The sequence below is a fragment of the Lycorma delicatula genome, chromosome 12 (genome assembly GCF_047948215.1).
Source record: "Lycorma delicatula isolate Av1 chromosome 12, ASM4794821v1, whole genome shotgun sequence".
Taxonomy (NCBI): domain Eukaryota; kingdom Metazoa; phylum Arthropoda; class Insecta; order Hemiptera; family Fulgoridae; genus Lycorma; species Lycorma delicatula.
In genome coordinates this window covers 40360111-40386202 of record NC_134466.1, presented here as the reverse complement: position 1 = coordinate 40386202, position 26092 = coordinate 40360111, and the positions used below count along the sequence as shown (strand labels likewise).

The 26092-nt window shown below is 33.9% G+C and overlaps 1 protein-coding gene across 1 annotated transcript in view; it reads right to left on the bottom strand.

The window, feature by feature from the left end:
• GluRS-m (putative glutamate--tRNA ligase, mitochondrial) overlaps positions 1-26092 on the bottom strand; it is a 33608-nt gene that overhangs the window by 6053 nt on the left and 1463 nt on the right. The window contains exons 2-6 of the mRNA XM_075379447.1: positions 17963-18197; positions 16065-16260; positions 12363-12577; positions 8218-8446; positions 1061-1227 (exon numbers count right to left, since the gene is read on the bottom strand). Of these exons, the coding sequence (XP_075235562.1) occupies positions 1061-1227; positions 8218-8446; positions 12363-12577; positions 16065-16260; positions 17963-18197 (1042 nt within the window). The remainder of the gene's footprint in view (positions 1-1060; positions 1228-8217; positions 8447-12362; positions 12578-16064; positions 16261-17962; positions 18198-26092) is intronic.

The window sequence follows — 26092 nt, the reverse complement described above, 5'->3', positions numbered from 1 at the left end:
TTGTTTCTTAAAATTAAAAATTTGGAAAAAGGGAGTAAAGTATTTAAAGCGATCCAGGTCTTAGCTATCCAGATCATCTTCTCTCTTCTTAGTTCCTTAATTTTTTCTTGTAGAAAGTTCTATCTTGTATGGTGTCATGGGAATTGATCAGCTGCCGCCCTGGTTCTATATATGTCCCCACCATCTAGTAGTCAGCTGCTTCTATACTAGGCTCAATAATGTTTCCAACCCATCTGAGAATATTATGCTAGTTGCTAATAGGATTTATCAAGGATTCTGTTTCCAATCGAGAGGTCACACAAAAAGCCTAACTAGCAGCAACAGTGTCTAATGTGTGAATGTAGGCCTCTTTATTTCTCATAATTGTGTTCTTAATTAAAACTATCTCTTTCCTTGTTTATTATCCTTTACCTTTTCTTTCTGGATAGGTATCACAGGAATTCCATTAGTCACCGCCTCACATCCATTTCCTGTGGCTGCATGCAGAATCTTCTAGTAGTGTTTTTTTTACTGGATGGTAAATTTTCCTGTGGAACTGTAACTGTTAAGGATTGCACAGAAAGACAAGTATTTATCAGCTGAAGTATCTGTCAGGTAAAGTCAGAATGGCTATTAGGAAAGGTTAAAAATAAGTTTATAACCCTTTGTCATCGCAAATCAACTGATTTTGAAGTCGAGAGTTCTAAGGTTCAAATCCTAGTAAAGGTAGTTACTTTTATACGGATTTGAATATTAGATCATGGATACTGGTGTTTTCTGGTGGTTGGGCTTCAATTAACCACACATCTCAGGAATAGTAAAAAAATGCCACATTTAAAAGGGTAGATCAAGAGTAAAATTTGGATGAATATTGTGACTGGAGAAGAAAAGGTAGATTAGGAAAGTAGAAAAAAATTTCATATGAGGACATATGAAAAAAGGAATTGAAAACTAGTTTACACTCAAAAGTTCTCTAAAATAATTTTTTATTAATATGGATAAATTACACATAAGTAATGCAAATGCAAAGTTGGGTTAAAATGGCTGAAATTATGATTTATTAATAAAATATTTACTTCACCTTATCTGTATTGAAATGGTTTCTATTACCAACTCCCTCAACTCAATTATTAATTGCTTCAATGAATTTTCATCTGAAATTTGCCTTGACATTTCAGCACGATTAAATTCTGGTAGTTGATCAAACATCAATCGACATGGTTGAGTATTAATATAACTCAAATGAAACTGAAAAAAAAAAAATTGTAATGAATTCGCTCACTATCGTTTGATAAAACCTTTTTCAATTTTTTATTTTTATAAATTTTTCAAGCAAAGAATAGTTTGGCCAGTATTTTTATAAATAGATGGAACGTAGAAGTATATAATTTTATTAAACTTTGATATTTATACAGGAACCAGTATGTTAATGAAGACCTTTAACTTAACCCACCAGGTTGGTATAGTGGTGAACTTGTCATCGCAAATCAACTGATTTTGAAGTCGAGAGTTCTAAAGTTCAAATCCTAGTAAAGGCAGTTACTTTTATACGGATTTGAATATTAGATCGTGGATACTGGTGTTCTCTGGTGGTTGGGCTTCAATTAACCACACATCTCAGGAATAGTCAACCTGAGACTATAAAGACTACACTTCATTTACATTCATACATATCATTCTCATTCATGAAGTAATACCTTACAGAGGTTATGAAGGCTAAATCAGAAAAATAAGACTTTTAACTTCTATAGTCGCATTTATATTTTTCTTGAATATTATATGTAGAAAAGTTTTTATGATATTCTTTTGTTTAGTTGTGTTAGCTGGATCTATTTTAATTTGTATTAAAGTGCATCATATTCACTAATAAAAAAAATTAAATTTTTTCAAAAACTAATGCAGTAATTAGTGAAGTGGTAATAAAATGAAGATAAACATTAAAAAAAAATTTTTAATCCGAAAATTTCATCCTTCTGAGATCAATGGCAAAATTAAAAGTAACTGCTAGCAACTCACTAATCTTCAAAAAAAAAAAAACATTAATTAATATATTTTACATTTTAAAAGTAATTCATTAAAGATCACAAAGGGACAATAATTGAACATGAGCTAAGGTTCTCTAGAGCATGGGAAAATCCAAACCCATTTATGATATATTTAAATATTTATTTTTATTATAATAATACCTCCTCTATGAATCATGAGACCTTGCCGTTGGTGAGGGGGCTTGAGTGCTCAGGGATACAGAGTAGCTGGACCGAAGGTGCAACCATATCGGAGAGGTATCTGTTGAGAGCCAGACTAAGGAATGATTCCTGAAAGAGGGCAGCAGCTCTTTCAGTAGTTGTTAGGGGCGTGAGTCACAATGACTTAAACGGCCGTATCAACATCACTCAGTCCTCTGAGTACTGCGCAGCTGAAAGCAATGGAAAACTACAGCTGCTTTTTTTCCAAGAAAATGTGGCTCTCTGCATTTTCACATAGCAACAATGGAGGCGCCTTCCTTGGTAAAATATTCCGGAGGTAAAATAGTCCCCCGTTCGGATCTCCGGGTGGGGACTACTAAGGAAGGGGTCACCAGAAAATTAAAAAATAACATTCTACGAGTCGGAGCGTGGAATGTTAGAAGCTTAAAAAAGGTTGGTAGGCTAGAAAATTTAAAAAGGGAAATGGATAGGGTGAATGTGGATATAATAGGAATTAGTGAGGTTCGGTGGGAAGAGGAAGGCGACTTTTGGTCAGGTGATTTTAGAGTAATTAACTCAGCGTCAAATAATGGGCAGGCAGGAGTAGGTTTCGTGATGAACAAGAAGATAGGGAGGAGAGTGGAGTATTTCAAAACGCATAGCGATAGAATCATTGTAATAAGGATAAAATCAAAACCTAAACCGACAACGATTGTTAACGTTTATATGCCTACAAGCGCCCATGATGATGATGAGGTAGAGTGTGTATACGAAGAGATTGATGAAACAATTAAACACGTAAAGGGAGATGAAAATTTAATAATAGTTGGAGATTGGAATGCAAGCATTGGAAAAGGCAAGGAAGGAAATATAGTGGGTGAATACGGGCTGGGCAAAAGGAAATAAAGAGGGGACCGACTTATAGAGTTTTGCACGAAGTATAATTTAGTAATTGCCAACACCCAATTTAAAAATCATAATAGAAGAATATACACTTGGAAAAAACCAGGTGATACTGCAAGGTATCAGATAGATTATATCATGGTTAAGCAAAGATTTAGAAATCAACTCGTTGACTGCAAAACTTACCCTGGAGCAGACATTGATAGCGACCATAATTTGGTGATAATGAAATGTAGATTGGGGTTTAAAAACCTGAAGAAAAGTTGTCAGATGAATCGGTGGAATTTAGAGAAGCTTGAGGAAGAGGAGGTAAAGAAGATTTTTGAGGAGGACATCGCAAGAGGTCTGAGTAAAAAAGATATGGTAGAAAATGTAGAAGAAGAATGGGAGAATGTTAAAAAGGAAATTCTTAAATCAGCAGAAGCAAACTTAGGCGGAATAAAGAGAACTGGTAGAAAACCTTGGGTTTCAGACGATATATTGCAGCTGATGGATGAACGTAGAAAATATAAGAATGCTAATGATGAAGAAAGTAAAAGGAACTATCGGCAATTAAGAAATGCTATAAATAGGAAATGCAAACTGGCGAAAGAAGAGTGGATTAAAGAAAAGTGTTCAGAAGTGGAAAGAGAAATGAACATTGGTAAAATTGACGGAGCATACAGGAAAGTTAAGGAAAATTTTGGGGTAAATAAATTAAAATCTAATAATGTGTTAAACAAAGATGGTACACCAATATATAATACGAAAGGTAAAGTCGATAGATGGGTGGAATATATTGAAGAGTTATACGGAGGAAATGAATTAGAAAATGGTGTTATAGAGGAAGAAGAGGAAGTTGAGGAGGATGAAATGGGAGAAACAATACTGAGATCTGAATTTAAGAGAGCATTAAAAGATTTAAATGGCAGAAAGGCTCCTGGAATAGACGGAATACCTGTAGAATTACTGCGCAGTGCAGGTGAGGAAGCGATTGATAGATTATACAAACTGGTGTGTAATATTTATGAAAAAGGGGAATTTCCGTCAGACTTCAAAAAAAGTGTTATAGTTATGATACCAAAGAAAGCAGGGGCAGATAAATGTGAAGAATACAGAACAATTAGTTTAACTAGTCATGCATCAAAAATCTTAACTAGAATTTTATACAGAAGAATTGAGAGGAGAGTGGAAGAAGTGTTAGGAGAAGACCAATTTGGTTTCAGGAAAAGTATAGGGACAAGGGAAGGAATTTTAGGCCTCAGATTAATAGTAGAAGGAAGATTAAAGAAAAACAAACCAACATACTTGGCGTTTATAGACCTAGAAAAGGCTTTCGATAACGTAGATTGGAATAAAATGTTCAGCATTTTAAAAAAATTAGGGTTCAAATACAGAGATAGAAGAACAATTGCTAACATGTACAGGAACCAAACAGCAACAATAACAATTGAAGAACATAAGAAAGAAGCCCTAATAAGAAAGGGAGTCCGACAAGGATGTTCCCTATCTCCGTTACTTTTTAATCTTTACATGGAACTAGCAGTTAATGATGTTAAAGAACAATTTAGATTCGGAGTAACAGTACAAGGTGAAAAGATAAAGATGCTACGATTTGCTGATGATATAGTAATTCTAGCCGAGAGTAAAAAGGATTTAGAAGAAACAATGAACGGCATAGATGAAGTCCTACGCAAGAACTATCGCATGAAAATAAACAAGAACAAAACAAAAGTAATGAAATGTAGTAGAAATAACAAAGATGGACCACTGAATGTGAAAATAGGAGGAGAAAAGATTATGGAGGTAGAAGAATTTTGTTATTTGGGAAGTAAAATTACTAAAGATGGACGAAGCAGGAGCGATATAAAATGCCGAATAGCACAAGCTAAACGAGCCTTCAGTAAGAAATATAATTTGTTTACATCAAAAATTAATTTAAATCTCAGGAAAAGATTTTTGAAAGTGTATGTTTGGAGTGTCGCTTTATATGGAAGTGAAACTTGGACAATCGGAGTATCTGAGAAGAAAAGATTAGAAGCTTTTGAAATGTGGTGCTATAGGAGAATGTTAAAAATCAGATGGGTGGATAAAGTGACAAATGAAGAGGTATTGCGGCAAATAGATGAAGAAAGAAGCATTTGGAAGAATATAGTTAAAAGAAGAGACAGACTTATAGGCCACATACTAAGGCATCCTGGAATAGTCGCTTTAATATTGGAAGGACAGGTAGAAGGGAAAAATTGTGTAGGCAGGCCACGTTTGGAGTATGTAAAACAAATTGTTGGGGATGTAGGATGTAGAGGGTATACTGAAATGAAACGACTAGCACTAGATAGGGAATCTTGGAGAGCTGCATCAAACCAGTCAAATGACTGAAGACAAAAAAAAAAAAATAATATGAATTACAACCATTTCTCATTTTTTAACTGACTTCAAAAAAGATTGTGTATTTGACCTGTGTATCTTATTTTCTGTTTGTTCACGCATAATGTTTTTCCTATTAATCCAGTTGAAATAAATCTTGTTGCAATCGATGCAGCAGCTTTTTGCGGTGATATCATGATGTTGAGAAAGTTCGTTACACATAAAAAATTGTCTGAAAATTGATAAAATATCTTTTTTGTTGTGCGACGGGTAGGTAGGGTCAGTAGGAATCCTGATATTCTATACGTTAGATGATATTGTATGGTCTTCTGTAGGACTGGTAATATCTGCTGTAAGATATATAGCACCGTTAATAAAATCATCAAAAATCAAGATATCTTGTCTCAAACCTTTCAGACCCAATATACATTATACATAACAGCATCAGTAGGAACAGTGAAAATCTTATAATACTATATATGTACATCACATCACACATCACGTAAGTCTTGATGTCGTGAGAAATTCTTGAGCTACCGTTTCTAATATAATTATATTATAATCTGAATAATTTAATCTTACACTTTATAGATACTTCTATGAATATATATGATATTTGTGTTTCTAGAGTTGTAGATAATCTATATAGTGTTACTATGTTATAATCCGAATAATTTTACCCTAATTTTATACTAGAGCATTCACATAAAATAATTACTCTGAATAGTAATTATCATATATTAAAGAGGCCCTAACTATTTAAGAATTTTTGTTATCAAAAATTTTCTTATCGATATAAGACCTGGTGAGAATGAAATCATTAGATAACCTTAAATGCCTGCTATTTCAACATGAAAAATATATTTAAACAAATTAAAACTGTCTGAAAGTTGATTGGTCACCCATTATCTTATTTCATTAAATACTGCATAATGATGTTTAGTCTTTTATTACCATATCTGGTTTTCTTTTTTTTTGTTCAATTTTGTTTAATTTTATGGCAGATGTGTTGTTTAATTTTTATTATTTAACACTTTTTAGTGATCATTGAGAAAATTTCTTGATTCTTAAACTTATGGGTATAACGTATTTAACATACTGAGCCAAATGAGGAAACTAAAAACATTTAATTTATTTAATTGGCGTATATCAATGTAAACTTACAGATTTCTCAAGCAACTGAGTTCCTTGAGAGATGTTTTATCGTGCGGATCAAACAGTAATTTTCTGCGATCCAAACAACTAATGGCTAAACTTTCTAATTGTCTCAGCAACTCACTGCTACGTAGGCCTGGCCCTTGAAAAAGATGCGAGTGCTCAGATTTACGACAGCTCTATCTTCTAGGGTAGTCCCTTGAAGTTTATGCACTGTCATAGCCCAGTACAATATTAGTAGCAGCACACGCTGCTACTAGCCCTGTCCCTCTAAAGCAGCAAATTCGACAATAGTGTGCTTGAGCCTCAATCCAATGTAGACTGCATTACCTCTAATTGTTCTCTCATCAAACTCTACAAAAATCATTTGTAGACACTCAATTTTTCTGAGTATATCAGTTAATTTACAGTCTGATTTGGTTCCATCGTGATTTTATATTACACTAGCGAATACCCCATTCGAATTTTGAAAATTGGATGATTGTTTGTAGATTATATTATAAGAGCACCCCATTACACTTCGCAAAACAATGCCCCAGGTAAACCCATTTGTTACCAGTTGTTGGTGATGATTGGCCATTCATGAGATTCTAATGCTAGCAACATCTCATGCCTCACTCTAGCCTCTAGCTAGAGTGCCTCTAGCCTCACATGCAGTCCTTATGGCAAGCTCATTATTATTAAAGAGAAATTTTTTAAATATTATTTTACTTTATTTAATGTAAATTTAAGTCTATTATTTCTGTAATATTATTCATTCGATTGATTTGAATTATTCAGTTCCAAATTCTACTATCACAATGATTGAGGCTCACAGTTTATACAGTTCATTAATTCAATTCATTAAAGTTTGTGCTTCCTGGAAAATCTCCACTACTATATATATATATATAAAACCTATGACATTCCCAGTAACACAAGGATTCCAATGCACAGTCATACATCTACATCGGTTCAGCCATTGAGCTGTTATGGTGGAATAAACATATATACGTATACCCTAAATAGATTACACTCCATTTTGGGCAGTCATGTAAGAAAAACAGATTTAAAAATTAATTTTGTACATTAATGTTTAATTAATGCCTTTTTAATAGTCAGAAATTAACTGATGTACGTAAAATGTCCTTGGAAGTTTTATTTTATTGTATTATCTTAAAATTAAATGTAAGATTTTTGTGATGTTTATAAATGACAAGTAATCAAATTTATTTTTTGCATTTAAAACACATTTTAAATGAGTTTTTTTTATATATAATGTATCAAAATTAAATATCAAATTCACACCAGGTTATATATCATTACGCTGTAAAAATGAAATAATAAGTAATGAAAAGTAAACAAAAAAATAAAAAATATTTAAATCTGTTTTACAAGAACTTGTAATGAATCACTCTCTTAATAATTTTGAAACAATTTCAGTTTCTTTAGAATAATGAAATCATTGAAATAATTAGTACTATTTATAATTTTTAATTGTTATATAAACAATGCCAATCACACAACTAAAGTGAATTATTTTACATCTGTTACAAGAAAACTTATATGTATATTTTGGAGTTTCTGGGACACTAATTTATTCAAACATACCTCTCTTTTCTTCTAAGCATAATGGGATAGAAATATTAATAAAAATAATTTCACTTACAAATTCAATTAGCTCATAGATACTATAAGTCCTTGGTTCATGAGGATCCCCTTTTAATCGTGAAAAACCACCAGTAAATGTAACAAAATTAATTAATGCTCTAGGATAAATTCCACTATTTCTATAAGATTCAACGGTAATAGCACCTTGACGTTTTGAAAATTTTGTTCCATCAGCATTAATTAGTAAAGGTAAATGACCATACAAAGGTGGTTCCCACCCAAATGCTCTGCAAAAAATAAAAAGTATTTATCATTTATATACAACAAAAACTAAAGAATGTAGACTTGATGGTAATAAACTTGGTCTAGGTCAGTGAAAGTCAAAAGTAATTAGTATTAATGACTATAACAATGACGTCTAAAAAAAAAGCTGGCAACAAAGGGTGCATAACTTTCCTAGCTTTACTCTTGACAGATTTTAATTTAAGTGTCGTGGATTTTTAAATAGTAATGATTTAAATATAATATATTTAAAAGTAGAGTAAAACTGGACCAATATGTATAGTAAAAAATTAGGTCTTAATTTGACCCCCTTGATCAAATGACTTTTTTATATTAAAAATTATACAGTATTAAAGGTATAACTAAAAAAAAATCAAAATGGTTAGTAAAAAAGGTTTGGGTCTTAACTGACCAAATAATGTTTAATTATAAAAATTATACAGTATTTAGAACATAATTGCAAAAAAAAAAAATGGAAATAAATTAAATAATCTTTAATAAAAAATATTGATCCCATTTGACCTCTTGCTCAACAACTATGAGAGGTTATCTCTAAAGTCAAGACAGTTACATTGTAAAAAAATTTATTCTGAAAACTTTATAAATATTTTATATTTCTCTTAAACTATATATCTTATACTACTTCTCTATTTAATCGCCTTATGAAGTAAGACATTTATTATAGCAATATACCAGCTTCAATATACTCTTGTCGTATTCTTCTGCCACCAGTCCATTTAGCCACTGATTAACAGTATTTTTAAGATCATCGTCATCCGTAATGGTAATCAGAGGGAGCTAAGTCTGGTGATCGTAAATTTCCCATCCAAATGTTCTCAGTAACTGATGTGTCGGTTCTGCAACATGTGAATGTGAATTATTGTGCAGCAGGGCAATGCTGATTCTGAATGGCGTGCTGTAACTTATGTAGAGTTTTGCAGTAGACTTCTGGATTTATAGTTGTTCCACATGACATGAGATCAATCAGCAGTATGCCAAACTGGGCCGAGAAGACTGTGACCATCAGTTTGTGTCCAAAAGGCTCTGGCTTGACCTTTGTTGGTCTGGTTGGTGATTGAGAATGATTGCCATTCACTTGACTGGTGTTTTCTCTCTGGTGTGTAATACGAAATCCATGTTTCAGGGCTGGTAACAATTGAATTAAGGAACTCATCACCTTTTCCTGTGTAGTGCATCAAAAATTCCAAAGCAAATCCCATTCAGATTTTTTTGTGACGTTTCATTAAGACATGCAGCACCCATGTGTACAAACATTTTTGAAGCCTAAATGACCTTGAACAATGCGACTGATAAAAGCTCTTAAAACATCTGGAAAAAGAAGGGCCAGATTGGAAATCATGAGCGACAATCTTTTCTGATTTCATCATCGATGCCTTTCAAGAAGTCCTCAGTGATTATCAAGGGTCTTTCCAAATGTTCTTCATCATGTACATTAATTCTGTTACTTCTAAACCTTTCACACCATTTCGGACGTTTCTTTCATTCTCTACATTATCACTGTACACAGCAACCAACTGCCTATGAATTTCAATCGGCTTAACGTTTTGGTGGTTTAAAAAAGTATGATTCCACGTATTTCACAGTCGGCAGTTAACATCTATTTTCCTATTAATTTTATAACGTAATAACACAAACATAATAAAAAATACTACAATGCGACAACTTACAGACAACAATGCAGTGTGTGCATTACTAGTGTGGCCATGAACAACACAGTTTTGCCAACCTTAAGGAGAGAAATTTCCCAGCAGTCTTTACTTTAGAGATATCCTTCGTATATCTTATAACATTTTTAATATAAACCACTACTTTAAAACAGATAAAGTATCAGAAATTATAAAAAATTCAAAAATGTTAAATTCTTAAGTTAGGTCTTGAGTGTAACCTCTTTTTATTAAAAAGATGATATGTTGTTTATGTCAATTCTACATGCAATTGGATTTTCAATCTTGAAAATTAAAGTTTGAAAAATTTATAATTAAATAAATATATCATTTAGCCCCCTTGGTTTATGGATCTTAAAAGTTTATTTACTTTAGCAATAATTTACTTCAATATAGGTCAGGTCAAATTTGTAACATTCACAGCCAAATATTTGCTCTAAATTTCAACTTTGTTGGTCAATCAGTTTTTGAGCTATGTGGGAAATAAAAATTGTTCAGAAATAATGTTGAAATTTCTCCACTTCTAAATTTGATTTATTTATAACTTTGGAATTAAAAAAAAAAAAGAATTACTTTCATCGAATTAAAATTCAATTGTCGAGTACAATACAAAGGGTAAAAAAGCAGACAACACAGTTGTAGGACTTTCCCATCATGCAGCTTTTTTTTGATGCACGGCTTATACACACTACTTAATTAAAAATATTTATTATTTTATTTATTTAATTCAATGATTCTAACTAAAGCAAGCACGTATACTGTATTTCATTCGCGCAGGTGTGGCACTACTAGTGGCCATTTAAGTACTTTTTCACACTTTAAATATTATTCATTTATTTAATTCTACAATTCATCTGTGACATTACAACACAGCAAATGGCTACAGCAGCTGTACGTCATGCTAGCGTAGTGCTCCTTTTGGTGAAAGGAGGTACTAATAATGCACTATATACCCACTTAGCCGCTAGTTTATTTAGAGCATTATTTGGGATGGGAATGCAATTTTGCAAAACTTTTTTTTTGAGATATTTTTTAATTGTTAAAAAATGTGCTTAAGAAAAATAGACCTTAATTAGGAGAAATCTCAAGATACTGAGAATGACTTTGCTCTACAGCCACACCCCCTTGACCTTTTAAGTTGAAAATTTAATGGCATCAATGCCTCATATATAGAAGTAATCTGACCAAGTTTGGTCAAAATTGGTCGAGTAGTTCTGGAGATTATAAAGTGTGAAACACTAAAAAAAACAAAAAAACATACACACACACACACACGTGAATATGCAAACACTTCCATCAGGTTTTTGTGTTTTTTGGGTTCTTAGGTGTCAAAACATAAAGCTCTGGTAAAAACTGCATATGCCCAATTGGACTGATTACAATACTTTCCCTTATAAAGCAATAGGGCTAGGCGGGAAAGTAAAAATTCAAAATGTTGAAAACTACCCTTCCCTTTTTTAAATTTTCTCCAAAATTTAATGCCATCATTGCCCCATACATAGAAATATTTTGACCCATTTTTGAAGGTTTTAAACTGAGCCACTCTAGATAGTATTGTTAATCAAAATATATGCTAACACATATAAATACATACTTCTTCCAGAAATTCTTTAACTTTTTGTGTTTTTTTTTTTTTTTTTTTTTTTTAACTAAAGGGTTCTATAAATAGTAGCATTTGCAATAACTCTGCTATCCAAAAATCTAGTCGATCACTATACTTTCCGTTTTAGCTAGGCTGCTGCAGCAGAAGTAGAGCAAAACCCAGGAAAGTAAACATTTTGAATGAGGTAAGGCACAATAATAATGTTATATAGGTATGCTGAGGATTTGTTTATCTAATTACTTTTAATCGTTTTTATAATTTATCCTGCTTTGCCTGAACTCCTCAGCCCTGAGCTGAGTTTTTTGTATGGGGCTACTGGATAGGTCCATAAGAAAAGATAGCCCTACTAACCCATGTAAATTTTCAGTACAAAGTAGCTTTACAGCTCTAAACATCCTTAACGTGGGCCCTACAGTTATCTACTGTAAGCATCTTAAAAAAGAAAAAATCAAGGGTTGGAGAGTGAAAAAGGGGATGATTTATCCATACAGGGATAATAAAATAAGATAAATAAATACTCACAAAAGGGTACTCAAGGTCCTTCAAGTTATTGGATTGGATTCATTCATACCCATCATTTTTTAGAAGCTCCCCCCCATAAAAAAAATTAATTAAAAACTTAAAATCACTTACTGATAAAGTAAAATGTGTTTTGTTGTAGAAGGCAGCCATTCTACCCCTCTAAGTACATGAGATATATTCATATAATGATCATCAACAACATTAGCCAGGTGATATGTCGGATAACCATCTGATTTTAATATGACAGGATCACCCTCTAATGAAGCAACGTCATGTGTAATCGACCCATATATCAAATCATTACAGGTTTGATCACCAGGTGTTAACTAAAAATTATAAATAAATAATATATATTAATTATAATAAAACACCTTTATTGAATGATAAAATGCAATACAAATTTAGTACAAAGAAAGTTCAGCTAGCCAAGTACTGATAGACAATAGCTGTTTGGGAAAGTTGATATATTGTAAGCTAACAATCAGATTATAAATAACATTAACCTCCAAAAGTGTTTCAAAAACAAATAAACAGGAACAAAGTCTTAAAATTGTACGAAAAAGAAGTATGATCTACAGTTTATAGTAGAATAATCAAATCATAATTTACAGTATAAATGAATTGAAGGATTATTATTAATAAATATGAAACAAGTATCAATAAAAGTATAGATTTAAGCAAAGCATTATTAAACTTTTTAGATTTTAAATTATATAAAAAAAAGAAATACAAATTCTAATAATACATGAAAATAATGTAAAAGATATTATCATGACCATAGATACAGATGAAATAATTTTTGAGGTAATGGATACCTAATTCTATGAGAAACAAATTTTAAACTTCTGAGTAAATCAGTAAGGTAAAGAAAAAAGCATATGACAATTATGACTACTTAACTATGTTTAGCATATTATCAATAAAATATAGCTTTAAGAAATACATTACAGTCCATTTTAGATTTTAAATTTATTGCAAAAAAATGTTATACATATACACAAGGAAACACAACATTTTGAAGTAACTCTCACAAAACTAAAAAAAAAAATGAAATTACAAGTTTTATTGTTGAAAACAAAAAAATAAATTACATGGCATTAATTGTCCCAACACAAAAAATCTCAATTTCTAAAAACAATTTCCATAAGATGAGGTATTTGAATGTACGCATTCCTGGAAATGAATGCTTCGATTTTGCTTGGCACTTTGAAACACTGTCACTGGAATTTCAGCGATTTCTTTTCAAATCCTTTCTTTCAACTTGGCGATTGTCATTGGACAAGTGGTGTACACTTTACTTTGGGAATGGCCACACAAAGAAGAAATTGCACACCAACAAATCTGGTGATCTTGGGGGCCAATGAATGTAGCCAGAACATGAAATTATGTGTTTACCAAAGAGCTGTTGAGCGGCACTCATTGACGCTCTGGCAATATGGGCCGTGGCTTCATCTTGCTGAAACCAAAGATTATGAAGTTCAGGAAAGTTTGAAGTTGTTCTGTTACAAAAGTTTCAAGCATATCAACATATTATTGCACTCCCTCTCTCATTCTCAAAGAAGTAAGGCCCAATCACACCTCAAATTGATACGGCACACATTTTGGCTGTGTAACGGTTGTTTGTGCAATTGACAAGGGTTTTTAGCTGCCCAATATCTACAATTCTGCTTGTTTACATACCTGTTGACAAGAAAATGAGTCTCATCTGACATGAAAAGGTTGTCAACAAAATTGAGGTCGTTATTAATCTTTTCAATCATTTTATCACAGAATTGTTGTTGCCCCATATAGTCTGATGGTTTCAGTTCCTGTGGTTTCACTCTTACAACTTGAATTTTGTAAGAGTGAAACTTCAAATCACTGTGGAGTATTTGCCAAACAGCTATTCAGTTTAGGTTCAATGCTGCTGTGTGTTTCCTTGCCAATTGTTGTGGACTCCTTCAAATTGAGGCCCAAGCTGCTTCAATGTTTTCTGGGGTTCGTTGAATTTGTTGACCTGGTGGTTTTTTTTTTTGAGATGAATCCATCTCAAAATTCTCAACCCATGTCTTGATAGTATGGCAAGATGGAACGCGACGACTATGATGTCCTAAATTGTAATGATGTCGGAATTCCCACCGAGCAGCGGTCATACACCATTCTTGTAAAATGCCTTCATGGCAAATGCATGTTGTGTACCGACCCACTGGTCCAAGATTACTAAATGACAAGTAGTTGTGCACAGAAGGATGTCACTCCCAGCTCCTCAGAGCTAAAATTAAAATGTCCATTTCCCTGGACTACTCTGTATATATTGCCATAAATAACAAAAGAAAACAAATATTATAACTAACATATTTTTAAATTGTAAAATTACTCAAGAAAAATATAGGGGTAATAATAAAGTCACTCTAAATAGAAATGAAACAAATACCAATGACAGATCTTGTCAACCAAAAAACAAACTTAAATTTTATAAATAAAAAAGGACAGAGTGTATACTTCATGAAGAATAAAAAATATAAGTATAAAATTTAACTACAAATAAGGTTGAAAATTATTTACTTTTTTGTAATGATGAAATAATTTTCCATGGAAGTTTTGAAGCTTGTATATGGAAATATAGAAATAGAATTTGTAGCAATTGAAAAATGCCATGCTTGATCAGGATTTGAACCCAGACCCTGAGATGAAAAGATTAGAAGCTATCACTCCCTCATTGATATTGGCAAATTTATTTACCTTTAAGACTTTACTTAAAGAAAATAAGAAAATCAATTTAAGAAATAATATCATTAAATTATTTAAATTTTATAATATTTCAAGATAAAGTCGATTTAAAAATCAAACAACTGTAACACTTATTGACTAACACATAATTACTAATGTAAATATAAACAGACTGACTGAATGTAATATGGTTTTTAAACTTGAATTTTTAAAAAAATTAAATAACTTGATATATGTGCTTCAAATGTTTGGGAAAAATGCACATAAATGCTACTTGTCAAGTTATGCAAAGTTGTTTATGAAAATATATATATGATGTATTAAGTATTTTTTAATAATTTATAAGTATTAAAGAGGATGTTTTGAAAGGGTTAAATGTGAAGGATATCCTTCAATAAGCTACAATTATGATATGATCAAAAAGATCTTCACTGCTAATTTGGGTATGAGTAAGTCAGGTGAAAATTTCTTAAAAATCAATAATTACTGGTGACAAAATCCAATTCGGAGGCAAAGGCAAAATCACTGAAGTGTAAAACAGCCGATTCTCCCCAATCCAAGAATCTTAAAACATTTGTAGTTAGATGAAAGTATTGCCAGTTGTGGTTTTCAGTTTCATTGTTAATCACGAGTACATTCTTAAGGGACAAATGGATTGAAGGAATAGTGCTTTGAGGTTCTTTAGCACTTGTGAGTGGCCTAGCAGAATAATAACCCGAGTTCATAGAAACTCAGGCAGCTAAAAACAATTGGTCCTTGTTATGTAGTAATCTTTTTGCTAACAAGCATCTCAACAACCTTTACTCACCAAAATTACTTCCAGCAATTTTTACTTGTTCCTAGAGTTGAATATAGTGTTCAAGAGTGAACAATTTTAGGATGTGGAAGATAAAACAAAATATGTTGAGCAGTTATAGATGATTTAAAAAACATGATTTCCATAAATGCTTTCAGAAGTAGAAGCGGTAAGGATGCTGAAGACACTGTAAGGACTTAGAACAAGAATACTTTTGAAGAGATTGATGCCTCAAATCTGTAAGTAATAAAATCTTTAATCACCACATACATTTAAATAATTTACGAAGCATAGGTATATATACAGACCTTGAATCTAATGCAACACTTTTCACCATTTTTTAATTTTGTATTAACTTCTTCTTTGGAAAGATTACGACATTTATTGTCATATTTTGGTACTTGTTGTAATCTCACTGCTTCTTTTCTAATTAAATTTAAACGTTTTTCGGTACAAAAACAATGATACGCCTTTTTACTTTCAATTAATTGTTCCGCTTCCATTCTGTATGTATATAAAAAATAAATATTATAAATTGAATATAAATATTTTTTTATGAAATTCTAACAAAATTTCCTATGTATAGCTGAGCGGTTATAGCAAAATGCTTGCAGAAGGGAGTAGATGTATGGTTGTAAGTAGAGAGGAAAGCGCCTTGCTAGAACAGTTCTGATATACATTGATCAATATTGAACAATTAAAACACAGTTAGAAGAAATAGACAATGAGAGAAGTACAATAGCAAAGTACTTATGTAAAATTACTGCTTACGACAGACTAAACTGAATAGGTTTTTTCTTAATATCTATTTGTGTTATTTCAATAAATATGTATGTAATACACTTAACTTAAATAAAAATTCTACAAAACAAAAAGATTAATCATTTAGCGATTTTAAGAGAATCATCACTACCATAGCTACTATAATAAATATCTGACATGATCTATCAGACTGGGTTGGGGAGATGCAATTAAGATGTTTGATAGACAACAAGGGATGATGTTCATATTGAAATGTTCTATAGAATGCAATCAAATTGTAGCTTTATTGTAAACTTTTCTATATAATTAAATATGATAATGTTTAGCAATCTATTATATATTTATAAAATCACAGATCTCAACAACAATGCATATTTAATCTACATCAAGTTTATTTAATATGCTGATTTTTTGTCAGATTAAAGTATTTAAAAATTAGCTCTATATTGTTCAAGTCTTTTGAGATTTTGATTACATATGCTGCATATAATCTCAATATGTAATAAACAAAATAAAATTTATACATTCAAAATTTAACAAAAACAAAAATAAACGAATACAACATGGATGAAATTATCCACCACCAAACTAACGGTGGTTTCTTAACCTTTCTAAAACAATTGCCATCAACATCAAAAAACATTTCACTGCTGTATGAGTTAACCTGCATGATGATTAGGGATCTTTGTAACGAGTTCAGTATTTCACTTTATTATAAGTTCAATATTTCACATATTTCCAGGAACTTCAGTGATGAAGAATCTCAATAATTACCTTCAAAAAGATGTGGAAGAATAATAAGCAAGTAATTTGAAAGCGAGCTTCAAATTAAATATTAATAAATTCTCTTATTTAAAAAAAGCTGCTGGCTTTTGTCATACTGATCAAATAATCAGCGATCTTCAAATAATTTCATTGTTTTTGATTAATTAATTCACCATTGAAGCTTACAAAAAAAACTTGTACGTGGAAATTTTAAATTCTTTGATCTAGATATCTATTTACAGAGTAGTTAAAATAATTTTCTTATATTTCAGGCTAGTTAATGTTGCTTAATAAATAATAATTATGAAAATGGAATTTTGTAGCATATGAAATATGGCCATGCCTAACCAGGATTCAAACCTGGTACCACTGAATGAAAGGCTAAGACACTACCACTCCATCACAAAGTGAGTATTTAATACTCATTTTATGAGTGTTGAACAATCTTGGTTTTACCTCAGAAAAAAGTGGAATCTAACCACCATATTGTTTTCTTTAACATCTCGTACAACTAATACCACTTGCTGAACTGAAAAAACCCTATCATATACATTATTGTCCTCCTACAGTACTTTGGAGAAAAATAAAATAAAAAATAAACAGAATATATATTTTTTTTCACAGAAATGATGACACTGATTCAATTAATAAATAAAATTTAATTAAAACGAATTGATACCTGTAAATATGTAATCTTTCTGACTGTTTATAAGGACCATAATTTCCACCAGAAGATGGTCCTTCATCTGGAATAATACCAATCCATCTAAGGTCATACTGAAGTTGTTCAGTAGCTCCTTCAACTAAACGTTTTTGGTCAGTATCTTCAATTCTCAAAATAAAAACACCACCTCTTGATTTAGCAAACAGATAATTATACAAAGCAGTTCGTAGCCCACCAAGATGCAAAAAACCTAAAAAAAAGACTAGTAACTTTTTAGAAGCCTAACATAGCTACAGTATCGAATCATTTTAACATATCAGGTGAGAATTTTAGAATGTACAAATATTTCTAAAATATATATAGTTAAAACATCATTGCAGAATCTATTATTTTTGTTTTTTTGTCTGTACACGATAAGTATTCTTTTATTGCATTTTTAGTTAACATTCTGTAAACAATAAGACTACTTCTTTTATTGCACTTTTAGCAATATTACTATTATACTTAATATTTTAGCAAATAACACACATTTTGATGAAACTTATATTTATGGAGATATAAGGGACTGAAAAATAAAAATAGCCACCATTTTCTAATTTGCGAAGATATTTAAGTCCTGATTTTTTGCAATTTTAAAACTTTATTACAAAGCCGCTTACCAAATATCAATGCGATTCCTCTGTCCGAACTTGAGATATAAATTTTTATATAAAAATAACAAAATGACGGACACGGGAAAACGAAGGAGAAATTGCCATTTTTCTTGACAAAAGAAATATGTCAAGTAATTTTTGAAGTTCTCCATTGTGACCCATTCGGCCTGGTTTCGCCAACTAACACGGAAATCTAACGTCGACCCAATAACAACGAGCCGACAGATAGTCTCCGTGTGCATCAACTCGTACTTGGAGCATTCATACAGAACAAGATGTAAACCAACTGTCCGCATTGCGGATACATTCCTGAGTCCGCCAGGCCGAATCTCTGCAGGTTTTTCCTGAAAGTGCGTGGCCAGAAAGATATTACGTCACGTACTTATTCCGGTTTACCCAAGAGGCGTCCTGTAAACTAACTACATCTGGAAAGAGACCATGCTTATAACGTCTGCCCTCTGCCTCATCCCATCTGGCCTGCCACAAAGCACTACATAACGCTGTTGCCTCTCTGATGCAAGCAAATCTATCGGTTTCACGGTCGCAATCAGCAAGATCGCCTTCAGTGAAATCGTGCGTTAGCCATCCCCTACCGTTAACAATATTAGGCGTTAAACCCTTCAAAAGTATATCACGATAGCTTTTGAATTTTAGCCTTTCCGCCTAGACTGGCGCTGCATATAGCATTATTGCTTCGCAGACGCCCTTATTCAGGATACTCATAGACTTAAAGTTAACACCCCAATCAGGATTGACCACACGTCGAATACCAAAGAAAGCACTACAGACCTTCTCCGCGACGTATTGAACGTGCTTCTTAAACTGCATTTTCTCATCTAGAAACACCCTGAGGTACCTTTGAACCTGAACATACTTTGTACGCTGGCTTGCCATCGGAATACGGACTTTCCGACTCACTGCCAAAAGGCCTTTAATAGCATCATCGTAGTCTTCTCGGGGTTGAACGTCATCTTATGTTGATGAACCCACAGTTCGAGTATCTTGCAAGCTTGAGTGGCTCGGAGTTCTACCACCCTCCGCGAGCACCCTTCAACCAGCAGGAGTCCATTTTCAGCACAAGCCAAGAAACGAAACCCGCTAGGCGACCTCAGTCGCAGAAGAGAATCGAACTCCACTACCCACGACAAAGGATGCAACATGATGCCCTGGGGACATCCCTTGGACAGCGTCTTGCCTACCACATGGCTGCTCTCGCGGAGCAGCAAATCTCGACCACTTAGTAATTTTACATGACCTGCAACTCATAGTGCATTCTCTTCAGTTTCGTCACTATCAAGTAACCTGTGTAAAATTTCAATCGTACATGAAATTACACCGTGTCGGGTTGAAAGAGCAAGCGGAAGAACGTCTTTTCTACGTTTATGCCCCAAAACCCTATAAATGACTCCCCAGGGATCCCTGCTCATGCACAAAGGAACACCAGGAATCCCTCTTCGCAGGCCCTAGGATCGACCCTTGTGGAACTCCTCTATCTATGCACCGTTCGATCGCTTCGTCCTTCACTTCGCAGATCAATCTGCGCTCACTGAGATAGGAGAGAATTATCCTTCTCAGAAATGGGGGGCTCTCCTGCTCTCCAGCGTAGTCCGAATGGCGTCATGGATCACACAGCTAAATGCGTTGCAAACTGCAAGCGCCACGAGCACGCAAATCTTCTTCCCTTCAATGTCATACCAACTTGTCTTCTTCTCCTCGTCATACCAACTTCCGACATTGCGTCCAAAGCAGATCTTCCTCTGCGAAAACCGAATTGTTTATCCGAAAGTCCCCCTGCGCCCTCAATTACTCTGGTCAGCCTCTGCAACAGCATGCACTCGAATATCTTTGGTATGGTGTCGATCGTTGCCAGTGATCTGTAAGAGGACGGCAGGACCGGGTCCCTCGCTGGCTTGGAACCAAGACCAGGAGCTGTCGTCTCCACCTCTGGGGGAACACCTCCTCAACTAAACAATTATTGTATACCCTCAAAAAGACATCAGGGTCCACCCAAACAGCCACCTTAACTGTAAAGTCTGGTCCAGGCCCCCTTATCCAGAGACATCACCTCTGGTGAAAAGTGGAGGGTGATTCACATCGTTCTCAACTTCCACAACAAGTCTTTAATAAGCTTATTGAGCTCGCTCCTGCACCTCCTACATCGGGCCATGTAAAACTGTACTAGTAAGTATAGACGCGTTCGCTACGCGAACCGGACCCATCCGGTTACAATACAATCCGGTCATACGGGACCCATCCGGTCCCGTATACAATATGTCTTCTGTCCACCAATATGCTGGGGAACGATTCTTCCAACAATACCTGCGAGGGAGAAGAGCAGCACACACTGTTTTCAAGCAGTCGACCAGACATCCAGCCCCGTCCTCTGCCTCAGTAACCTCGCGTACTTCACTGAAATCTAGTGTCTCCGCCAATTTTACGGGTGGCGGATGCTTACCGTACCGTATCCCGGAAGGCAGTCGAAGTGATAGCTGGGTTGCTTCCAATTGACTTAGAGATAACTAAAGGGAGAAGTTATACCAATGCGGACCACTGATTGCTACGGAAAAGAAACGTATCAATTTGGGTATTATGGAGGAGTTGATAGGGGTGTGGCAGGAGAGGTGGATGGTGGATCCACAGTGGGAAAGACAGGTGGACATTTAGATTGTTTGGGGATGTTGGTGGATGGGTCCGGAGAACCGATGGCTCGATGGACTTCAATTTAACGCAGCTTCTGTCAGGCCATGGGGCTTTAGAACCTATTTGTTTAGATTTTGGCTCGATTATACGGGTAGTTACCCTGTTTGTGGAACTGAAACGACGTATTATCATGTCTTTTCCCGGTGTCCCCGTTTTGAACCAGAGCGTGGCAAAGTCTTGGACACGTTGGGCAGGAGGGATGTGTTCTTACCTGAAGACTTCCGAGCTGATTATGTTAGCAAAAAAAGAGAAGTGAAACGTAGTGGCGAGATTTGCCAAAATAATAGTAGACAAACTGCGTGCCGCTGAAGAAGGCCGAAGGGAGGGTACGAGCCGAAGGGTTGTTGAATGGCGGACAGGGTGGTCGAATGTCTAGGGGGCCCCCGACCTTGTGGGAGTCGATTGGATGCAATGAAACCGTGGTCACTCCGCTTGCACGGGCTCGTAGGTAAGTTCCCCTCTTCAGACGCTTAGACTGTGGACGTCCTGGTAAGTTCTGTGTAAGTATGTGGTAAGTACCTGAGAGTGTATTGGCTGTGTATGCGCGTGTATGTGTACCGCAATTTGTTTGACTGTTATGTGCGTTTTGTGTTGGTCTGTGAAGGTCGGCTGTGTGTGTGGGCGTAATTGTGCTTTGCTGTGTCTTAGTATTGCTTGTGTTTTGTATCTTTGTGTTGAGTGTGCGATTGTATTGGTATTCCTTGATTGCGGCAACCGATTGTGTGAATGGGCGTTTCCTCTTCCTGGAATAATGCTGCATAAGCGGTTTCCAGGAGGGGTGGGGGTTTAGTCGGTAGTACGCAGTAACACATACGCACCTAATATCTTGCGGAACCTGTTAGCGAGCCCCACATTGCTTAGGCGCCCGTAAATAGGGTTCCTCCACCTCTATATAAAAAAAATTACTATATCATCAGCAAATCGCGGTATCTTTATCTCTTCACCTTGCACTGTAACTCCGGATCTAAACTGTTCTTTAACATTAACTGCTAGTTTTATGTAAAGATTAAAAAGTAAAGGGAATAGGGAACATCCTTGTTAGGCTCCCTTTTACATTATGGCTTCTTTCTTATGTTCTTCGATTATTACTGTTACAGTTTGGTTTCTGTAAATGTTAGCAATTGTTTTTCTATCTTTATACTTGATCCCTACATTTTTTAAAATAATAAACATTTTATTACGGTCTATATTATCAAATGCCTTTTCTAAGTCTACAAATTCTATGTATGTTGGTTTGTTTTTCTTTAATCTTCCTTCTACTATTAATCTAAGCGCTAAAATTGCTTCCCTTGTCTATACTTTTCTGAAATTAAGTTGGTCTTCTTCTAACACTTCTTCCACTTTATTCTCAATTTTTGAACAAAATTCTAGTTAAGATTTTTGATGCATAAGTAGTTAAGCTAATTGTGTATTCTTCACATTTTATCTGCTCCTGCTTTCTTTTAAAAAAGAAAGTTCACTAACACTTTTTGAAGTCTGATAGAATTTCCCCTTTTTCGTAAATATTACACACCTGTTTCTATAATCTATCTGTTGCTTCCTTGCTTGCACTACACAGTAATTCTGCTGGTATCCCGTCTATCACAGGAACCTTTCTGCCATTCAAATCTTTTAATGCTCTCTCAAATTCAGATCTCAATATTGTATCTCCCTTTTCATCCTCTTCAACTTCCTCTATAACAGTAGTTCCTAATTCATTTCGTCCATATAACTTCAATATATTCCACCCACCTATCGACATTTTCTTCGTATTATAAATCGGTGAACCGTCTATATTTAACACATTTTTAGATTTTAATTTATGTACCACAAAATTCTCCCCAACTTTCTTGTATGCTCCATCTATTTTACCAATCCATGATCATTTCTCTTTCCACTTTTCTTTAATACTTCTTTCGCTAATTTGCGCTACCTTATAGTATTTCTTAATTTTCGATAGTTCCTTTTACCTTCTTCATCACTAGCATTCTAATACTTTCTATGTTCATCCATCAGCTGCAATATATCCTCTGATATCCAAGATTTTCTACCAGTTCTCTTTGTTTCGCCTAAGTTCGCTTCTGTTGATTTAAGAATTTCCTTTTTAACATTCTCCCATTCTTCTTCTGCATTTTCTATCTTATCATTTTTACTCAGACCTCTTGCGATGTCCTCTTCAAAAATCTTCTTTACCTCCTCTTCCTCGAGCTTCTCTAAATTCCACCGATTCTTCTGATACCTTTTCTTCAGTTTTTAAACCCCAATCTACATTTCATTATCACGAAATTATGGTTGCTATCAAAGTCTGCTCCAGGATATGCTTTGCATTTGAGGAGTTGATTTCTAAATCTTTGTTTAACTGTGTTAATCTGCATATCTGATACCTTGTAGCATTACCAGGCTCTTTTCAATAGTTTGTATGCATTATTAAGTTAGCGTCCGTTATCGGAATAAGTTGTTTTGCTTCTCCTTCAAGTGAAGCGAGAAGGTAATGAAATTTCTGGATGTTCATTAAAGAATTTACATTCAGTATTGGGCTTTCAAATGTATCTTTAATCACCATTAAAACATGGTATTTTTATTGTTCATAAGTGCTCTTTAATGGTTACTAAATCTGATACACTAAATGACTGATTAGGCTCTTGATTGATTTGTTCTATTCCTAAGACTATTTCTAACTTAGATGCTATGTTATAAAGATCTTCAAACTGTACCCTATAGTTTGAATGTTTATCCTCTTTGTCATTCAATTATAAGTTATTCTGAATGGAATCAAATTCCTCTTCAATGTTAGGCAATCAACGATATTTTATAAACAATAATTGAATATTCGAATGATTTCACGGATCATTTACAAAGGTACTTCTTATTTCCATCTCTATCTATGATTAAAACAAAATTCTACAAATTACAGATTAAAAATTCTAAAAAGGTTAATGTTTTAAATTCTAAGGGTAATTAAATGGCTGTTTGACAGAAATACAGTACAAGAAAATAATTCTTGTTATTACGAATAATGAGAGTTTGGAGAATAAACATGGAATAACTTAGAGATAAAATGTAATTAAGAGTGACTTAGTTGAACGCAATTAGTTAATGATGTTGATACACAGCTGGTGGGCACTAATAACCTGGTGAGTAGATGGCTAGTTGACTAATTTGCACATGCTACAGCAATTTGCAGAATAAAATTGATAACGGTTTGATACAAAGTAATTCAATAAGAATAATACACAATATTGGTTATAGTTCCGATTACAACTTAAAACCACAATATAGCTTTTCACGATTTCCATAACAAGTTATCTGATGTATCAGGCTTACAAAAATGTAAAAGGACTTACAAAATTTAGCCTAGGAGGACCAAAAGATGTTGAATAACCAAGATATAGAGTGCAATGAAAATTGGACTGTATTGTTAATTGTGTGTAATAAGAACTGCTTCAATCCTACTGGGTTTGAAATTACAAGGTGATAAAGAAAATAAACACACTGTTACAAAAATGAATGATGTACTGACAGTTATTAATGACAAATATCTATTTAACTCCATTGAGTGGAGCTGGCAACCAGGATCACAGTTAATATGCGACTGATTACTCGCTTGTCTGAATGCTTCTCACCACTAATACGACAGTGATGCTATCTCCAAAATAGGTTGTGTAATACAAATGACACCATGTCAGGATGGAACTTCAGTTTCTCAAGTGGCAATTAAAAAAGTGCGGCACACATTCATTTGAAGTCCAGGAAAATCAATGGGACTTGTCAGCTTAGAAATGAATATTCCTAGAGTTACAGTAATGTAGGGTATTGCTTAATAAACTGTCATTTAAACCCTACAAATTACTATGGAGAGAAGGTGATAAAGAAAAGCGAACTGAGTTTTGTGTAAACATGTTAAACAAAATTGAGAATGAAGATAATTATCTTAATAAAATTTTGTTCAGTGATGAAGCAGCCTTCCATACCAGTGGTAAAATGAATCAACATAATGTTGGATATGGGGTGAAGGGAATCCACATCATACAATCGAACAGTACAGGACTTGCTTGAGGTAAATGTTTTTTGTGCTGTACATTATCACAAAATTTATGGTCTTTCTTTTTTGCCGAATCGACTGTAACTGGCATATTGTACCTGGGCATGCTTGAACATTATGTAATGCCACAATTACAACAGGATATAGGCACAGAATTCATTTTCCAGCAAGGTGGGATGCCATCACATTATCATCGTGCAGTTGTTGCGTACCTCAATAACAAAGTACTGACTTGGAGGGAACAATTTCCTGGCCACCACAATCATCTGATTTAACTTCAGTAGACTTCTCTTTATGGGGTTATGTTAAAGACAGAGTGTTTGTTCCTCCATTTCCAGGAAATGTTGACAAGCTGCGGTACCAGATAACACAAAACCCACCAAACATGACTTGCTTCATAGGATTTGTCAGGAAACTGATTACAGACGGCATCTGCCATGTTACAAAAGACAGCCATATTGAAAATTTGTAAATGTAACTTGACGATATACTGTATGTATTCAATGTTGCATAAAACATTTCTCTAAGTTTTTTACTTTTTTCATTATTAAAGGTTACTTTTGTTTAAGTAATTAAGAAATGCCTGCATTCATTGCATTGTTACACAAAATTGGATCCTTTTGCCAGATGTAAAACTTTAAGAAGTCATATAATGGTAGGGTATTATATATGTTTCTAAAACATCAAATAAAAAGTGTATTCATGCAAATACAAAGTAATATCTTAATAATTGCTCAACTTATGACACTGTTACATTTTTTGGAAATAGTT